This window comes from Triticum urartu, chromosome 5 (genome assembly GCF_003073215.2).
Source record: "Triticum urartu cultivar G1812 chromosome 5, Tu2.1, whole genome shotgun sequence".
Taxonomy (NCBI): Eukaryota; Viridiplantae; Streptophyta; class Magnoliopsida; order Poales; family Poaceae; genus Triticum; species Triticum urartu.
The window spans coordinates 598008539-598015517 of NC_053026.1; the positions used below are offsets into that span (position 1 = coordinate 598008539).

A 6979-nucleotide genomic window follows, 5' to 3' on the forward strand; every position below is an offset into this window, starting at 1 on the left:
CAAGTGAGAAATGGAGCAATGTTGATGCTGCTATCAGGCTTCTGCATAAGTAATTCTTGAGGATTAACGAGTGTTGCTTGGCAAGGCAACTGCCTCTTATTGCCCTTGCGAGTCTGATCACGTAGCGCATGACTGAATTTACCTAAATTCTGCAGACTCCAGGGATTGGGAAACCAACGGCTTTGATCACTCAACCAACCCTTGAGTTCTCCATGTGATCTAGTACTGGTTAAACCATCTTGTGGTCATCTAATAAAGGATGTGTTAGTTCAAAAAGACAAAACAGATTGATCCATCCAATTTGCATCATGCATCAATATCAAACTTTGTGAGCCAGGCCGCTGAACAAGCTCAGTACAAGCGTAGCAAGGCTAGCAGAATCAGGACTCGGTTTTCTGGACGATACATACTCTGGTTCAGATTACCGCTTACTGTCGGAAGATGATGGTTAAGACTAAAATCTATGACATGGCAAATCCCTGGCGACTACCAAAAAATCACTGACCAAGGCTGGCCCAAGATTGCAGGCCTAGCAGCTCCCTCTCAGTATGTCATGGCAGCAAGCCTGCGAGGCGGAGTCCTAGACCGTCGCTGTGCTGGCCTGTGAGCAAGGAAAATCAGTTGTCAGTAGATTACATAGACAAATAGAGGAGACCATCAACATCAACAGTATAACCACAACTGTGAATTCCAATTGCACAATACAGATCTCTACTCAATAAATATAGAGGCCGATGACAAAAGTTGCACATCTACAGCACAGACAGACATGGCATCTAGGGGAGGTAAAAGCATCGTCTTCTCTACAGTTTAGATCAGGCAATAACGTAGCTTAAATAGGTGATCACACTGTCCTCTACAACATACATTCAGTCTAGGATGGTTACTGAAACACGTGTTATCATTTGCAATCTACACATAATCATGAAACCAAGGGAAGATAGACGTATCTAATCCCAACAATATGAACTGAGAAAACTACTTATACTGCATTACTAAGCATTTCATTTCACGAAACCAAATGAGATACGGGTTCACCAATGCTGAACCTTCTCCAGCAAAGACTATTTAATCATGTTATATAATCTTTGAGGTTATTAGGTTTACAGAAGAAAGTAGCGAGCAGATGAAAAACAATAGATATAGCTTGCAAGAATTTCAGGACAGGGCAATGGCAAGGACAAATATACAATTATAGAATGTAAATACAGATTACACAAAGAAGACACTGTCAGTAACAAGCGTGTGGTCCAAATTAAGTATCATATCAAATTGGCATAAAGATTTATCAACCAGAGGAAATGCAGGACAAAACACGTTTTGTTCGCACCGTGCACTTGTGACGTTCTGTATAGGACCTCTGTTGAATGCCCAATCAACATGGATGGTCTTTGTTAACAGCTGTGTCCCATTCATACTTCTGATTGCAGTTTGTGCTTCCTCAAAACATCCATATTCAACCAATGCATATCCCTGTGTTGAGCAGATAAACAGAGGTGTGATAAATTAGAGAGCTTCTTCACAAACAAAAAGACATTTGGCATAATTGCCAGTTGTATATGTAGGCAATAAACTTTCTTCGCAAGTGTAAACAATAATCTCGACCAATTGTGCCACTACAGTAAGATTAATGCAATTCTGGGCAAACTCTCGGTGCTTATTTCGACAGAACTGCCTGTCACACCCCATGATACTTGCACAAATTGGTGAGAAGAAAAAGGCATGGCTAAAAATGAAAGTAAATATAGTAAAGCTTAGAAGCTGACTTTGTATTCAAGAACTTGCAACATTGCACACAGCATATATATCAAGCAATTTCGTGTCCTTTAGAGTTTTCTGATCATGGTTTTGCAGGAGTCCAACCACTACCATTGATCCAAATTCCAAAACAGGACTACTTCAAGACATAATTCAGTATAGACCGGTAAGCGGTAAGCATAGCTTCAAGTACCAAATTATCAGTACATTTGCTTTCGTGTGGCTCATCCGGAATTGCACCACCAGCAAAGAAGGGGCCTCCTTTATTTTAGTAAGACTATGAAATTTACCTTGCCATATCCAGTGCGGCGTTCCAGGTTGAGATGCAAGTCCTTGACCTCACCAAACTCAGCAAAAGCATCATACAGATCACTTTCTTCTGCATCTTCTTTGACTCCTGAGACAATTATTATCCATCCTTCAATTGCTACAAGGTAACAGAGTTTTCCATTACTAATGCTAGAAAATGATCAAAATGGGAATATATGCAGAAGAAGTTGACTATAACAGCAAATAATCTATTAGAAAAGTATGAGAGCAGAAGCCAAGTATGGGATAACCACATAGATTAGCATGAAACAGAACCCACAGCTAGTGACCAGACAAATCTGTAGATGGTTTGTTACCAATGCTGGATTACATTTTATAGACTATGGAATATTGTTCATAAGGCATCCCGCCTTGGACGCTTAGGCGGCAAGGCGTCCTGGCAGCGCCTTACAATTGTGCCCGCTTTAGGCGCTTAGGCGTCAGGACAGTTGGTGCTCGCCTTAGGTCGCCTTACCGCCTTATAAACAATGATATGGAAAACTAGCATGCAAGTAACCAGGAACTAGCAGGAACGGCCATGCCTTCATGTCGGATGTTCCTCAGTGTATAAAAACGTGAGGCAAATCATTTTGCACTACTGGGCTGACAACTGCTTACCTAGTAGTAACCAGAATGCCATGGGCTGGCATACAAGAAGCATAGTGGAAAACAAAATAAGCAGTGTCATATGCCCATTGGATTAACCATCATTATATCATTGTGTAGTCATATAAAATTTGTTCAGATGCACATCCCTGCTCTGTTTCAGTTCTGTCACTTCTCAATGTTTTGACAGTTTGACTTGTTAATTCTTTCGGCTTCAAGAAAACACTAAAAGTTTGAAAGACTGCCAGCTATAATTTTTAGCATAGAACAAGTAACAGCGGCAAGGAAAATAAACATAATAATGCTAAACTGCATTATGAGGCACAGCGCACGACAAATGAAGAAGGCGAAAACTATAAGTGCAAGGGAGACATTATTCAAATATGCATCCCAACAAATTAGTCTCGGCTGGAAGTTAATGTTATGTTTGTTTACCTAATTCTTCATCCAAAACTCTCCGATCCTGCCTTCTTCTAAAACATTCTAATTTTCATCTTTCAATCACACGATCAAAAGGAGGCTTACATGACTGTAGCTGGAAAATGCAGTTTACAGCAGTCATAAAATCCGCTTTTGGTGTCCTACATTTTTAGCATCCCACATGCCTCATCCTAATAAGAAATTTAGCATTTCCGACAAATCATTACAGTCTCTGATAGACTTAGCATGTACACTCCTACAGACTACTAGCCTACTATGCGGATGAACATATAGTCCAGCAAACAGAGTCAGGCCATTCTGTATTTGTTTGTCAAAGTGTTAGTAAGCATCACCCCCACAATGTGCATCCCTTGATTCCCTTATCACCAGCAAACCACACTGATGCTCTAACTGGTGTACATAATTTATCCACCATGATCACATTTTCTTTTCTTTATACAGAAGCCTTTCACTATAACTGTCTGATCCTAGCAAAGACACGCATGACACATAACCACACCTACCAAACCTGCAGAAGAGCAATAACCGAAAAGGCTAGTTCTCAGCATGAAGAATCACACAACATGACAACACAGCACCTACATTATGACGATACATTCGCATCTTCATAGAAGCATACAACAATGCAGGCAAAAGGAAGGACTTTAATTTGAATAGTTGGTCTGAAATGTGACACCAAACAGCCCTGGTTGTTCAAGCGATGCCGAAATTCAGCTAACACAAGCAGTACCACCTACCACGCATGACATCGAACAGCAGTGCTACATAAACCCTCACGGAAATCACCAATCACAAACCCTAGCCTGCAAACTTTCCTCGCGATTCCCAACGAAACGGACCCCAAACAACACAAGAGCTCGCCTCAAACATCGGGAACCCCCAGCCGGGGACTCCAAACCTAGAGATCACGCCCAAAAAAAAGAGGGGGGTGGGGGGTCGGGCAAGGGGGTCCTCACAGCGCTGCGGGCCGCCGTGCGCGGAGGTGCCGGCGAAGGGGAGGGAGTCGAAGCGGTCGCGGGTGGAGGCGATGACGGAGCGGCTGCGGCCGACGAAGCGGCCCCTGCTGGTGCGCGGCACGGCGGGGGCGGCGATGTGGGGCACGGGGAGCGCGCGGGCCGAGACCTCCCCGTCCTCCTCCTCGTCCTCCATCCCCTCGTCGTCCTCGTCGCCGTCGTCCCGCTCGTAGTCCACGAACTCCACGTCCTCCGCCGCCATCGCCGCCGCCGAAACAACCGGATGGTAAAGCGAGAGAGGGCACAGAGAGAGAAAGTGGAGCGTGGCGGAGGCGACGTGAGACGAGGGGCTCTTATAATGGCGGCAAGTAACTGCGAGCTAAGCGTGATTAGTAGGGTAATTTAGGACTGTGATTAGCGTAATGACCCCTCGCGAGTTGATTAACCGGGTCCCGATCTGGTTGGGTCCTCTGCTCCATGGATCTGCCGTCCGATGGTGAGCGGACGGCTCGGATGGGAGCCGACCCGCGCCCGGTGGCTTGTTCCCCTCTTCCCCTGTTTTTTACCTGGGCGATGCCGATCCGCCTTCAGACTTGCAGACATGGACATGGCGGCGGCCGCCTCCACTTCCTCCGCCGCCGCGCCCGGCTCGCCCTCCGGCGGTGGCCGCAGAGGCCCGTCGGCGGCGGTCGCGTGCTCTTGCCCCATCTGCCTCGAGGGCTTCGAGGACGAGGCGTACCTCGACACCTGCCTGCGTGAGTCGCCTCCTCCTTCCCCCAACCCCCGACGCACGAATTGGCCGCGAACTCAGCTGCAGCTCCAGATTATTTTTGTTCTCGAAGTACTTCTAGCAGAAAGATTAGAGGGGTACACATTCTGTAGGTTTCTGTTGTGTCCGTAGGCACTCTGCAGAAACTGTGGGTTTGGGGCAGAGGATTCCTGTGGTTCGAGACCCATTTCTGACCGACTGTGCTGAATTCTTCAGATTCATTCTGTTACGAGTGCATAACCCAGTGGGTGAGCATTGTGGCGAGCAAGCATGAAGACCCTTTGTCCTCTGTGAAATGCCCCCTTTGCAAGGTGAGCCCCTGGCCCCATTCATAGCAAGGAGCTATGCCTGTGAACTTGACCAGATATTGTTTTGCCTGGCAGACTTAGTCGGGTCCTTATCTCATTGTGTCATTGTGGTGCTTGCAGACCGAGAGTGTATCTATCCTTCATGCTTTCGATGGTAAATCGTTTCAGAGACATTATATAGAGCAGGACCCCGGGAAGAGGTCAGTACCAATCTCATCGTGCATGCCTTTTGGCGGTTGATGATGTGATACCCAAGAGCATGTTTCACTCTTCTGATTACATGCTAGAACTTGCTTGAGTGTGGATGAGTTTATTGAGCCTGCTTTTTTTATGGTGCAGACATCTTGTAGATGCACACCAGTTGATATCACAGTTCTATAACACAAGAGGTGCTGTGTTAATTTGTAGTGCTGTCTACTTCTCTGTTCACATTTTTTAGAATTAGTTTCAGATGTGTAGCCTTGTTTTTCTCTAACACTGATGTTTGATGCCGAGATTTCAGACGATACAGCCAATGTGCTTTGTTTTTTCTAACACTGATGTTTGATGCAGAGATTTCAGATGATGCAGCCAGTGTGCTTCAATATTGGAAGCAACGGAAGTATCTCCGGAAGAACATATGGCTTGAAACTTGGTTGAGACGTGAAATTCAGGCCCTTACACAGGTGTAATGCTACGCATTAATACAGACGTTATTCTGTAGCTCAGCAGAATTATGTTTGCACTTCCATGTTTCAATTTCACACTAGGCAAGCCTAGCTTGTGTAAAAAGAGAATGCATGTAATAAAACATCCAGCTGGTGCTTATCTGTAATGCATGTATTACCCATTACTCATTCATCATGGTCGATCAGGCAGGCTGATCCTGCACACTAAAGGCACATAGTAGATTTTCTCATTCGTAGTAACTTATGTCGATAATCTATTTTCTGCAGGATGAAAACGTCGAGGCCATAGTGTACCACATCGACGGCATGATTGAGTCCTTCATGAAAGCGCAAGAAAAACTGCACGCCTCAAAGCAGACTTCCCCGGAACATACAAGGGAAGAGTTCAGGAGCTTGCTGTCAGATGCTGCAAGGCCGTTCCTCCTCGGACGGACAGCACGGTTCGTCACAGAGGTGGAGCTCTTCCTGATATCACAACGGAACATCGACGCATACAGCAGAGTGCGCCTGCAGAGGTTCAAGGAGTCCGCCTCGCACGTAGCAAGAGAGCAGGACACGCTGCCACAGGACCGTCCCCTCGAGGACCACTACTTGTACCTTTTAAATGAAGAGACGGATTGTGTTGGCGGTGTGATATAACTGCCGTTTTTCGTTCTGTAGATTCTGCTGGTGTTGTGTTTCCATGTTGTACTGTATGTAACAGAGATCAGGCTTCACTGTGTTTGCCTGCTTGTTTACCCTTCAAGGCCAATGGGTCTTTTGGGTTGGCCTTGTATGAAAATTTGGCTAAGGGAGCAGGACACCACCGACCCGTTGGGAGAAGCTGGTCGACCCAAATTTGGTTGTCTAAGATTGTAGTGGTCTTTACGATAACATATGCATTTGTGAGGATTGTTAGCCTTGTGTTTATAGATTTTTAAAAAAATATTGATCCAAAATTACCTTTGTTTGTGCAAGAAATATAAATTAGAATGCATATACGCCTTGTTTTTCTTTGAAAAAGTAAACTCTGGAGATCCTAACATACTAAAAATTTCTAACACTAAATGAAGTTGTTTGAAAAGATATTGTTGTGTTACTACTATACCTGGCCATCTGTCGGGCCGGGCCGGGCCTACCAAAGCCCGATGCAAAAAACCCAGGCCTGAGCCCGGCCCGGCCGTCAGG

At 45.5% G+C, this 6979-nt stretch overlaps 2 protein-coding genes across 4 annotated transcripts; one reads left to right on the plus strand and one right to left on the minus strand.

Moving 5' to 3' along the window:
- Positions 1-287: 287 nt before the first annotated feature.
- Positions 288-4406, minus strand: LOC125511081 (RNA-binding protein Y14B-like). Of its 2 annotated transcripts, XM_048676360.1 has the most exons (4): positions 4071-4402; positions 2049-2185; positions 1331-1473; positions 288-601 (listed from the first exon to the last, which is right to left on the minus strand). In XM_048676360.1, exons 1-4 carry the CDS (start codon positions 4327-4329, stop codon positions 544-546), a joined length of 597 nt encoding a protein of 198 aa, XP_048532317.1. In that variant the 5' UTR covers positions 4330-4402; the 3' UTR covers positions 288-543. The 2 variants fall into 2 exon arrangements, with proteins under 2 accessions (XP_048532317.1, XP_048532316.1); XM_048676359.1 differs by lacking the exon at positions 288-601 and having other exon boundaries at positions 1133-1473; positions 4071-4406.
- A 217-nt stretch (positions 4407-4623) lies between these two features.
- On the plus strand, positions 4624-6709 carry LOC125511079. 2 transcript variants are annotated; one of them, XM_048676358.1, is made up of 6 exons: positions 4624-4822; positions 5053-5147; positions 5265-5344; positions 5484-5533; positions 5706-5809; positions 6080-6709. In XM_048676358.1, the coding sequence occupies exons 1-6, from the start codon at positions 4669-4671 to the stop codon at positions 6449-6451; spliced, it is 855 nt and encodes a 284-aa protein (XP_048532315.1). In that variant the 5' UTR covers positions 4624-4668; the 3' UTR covers positions 6452-6709. The 2 variants fall into 2 exon arrangements, with proteins under 2 accessions (XP_048532315.1, XP_048532314.1); XM_048676357.1 differs by having other exon boundaries at positions 4626-4822; positions 5697-5809.
- The last annotated feature ends 270 nt before the right edge of the window (positions 6710-6979 follow it).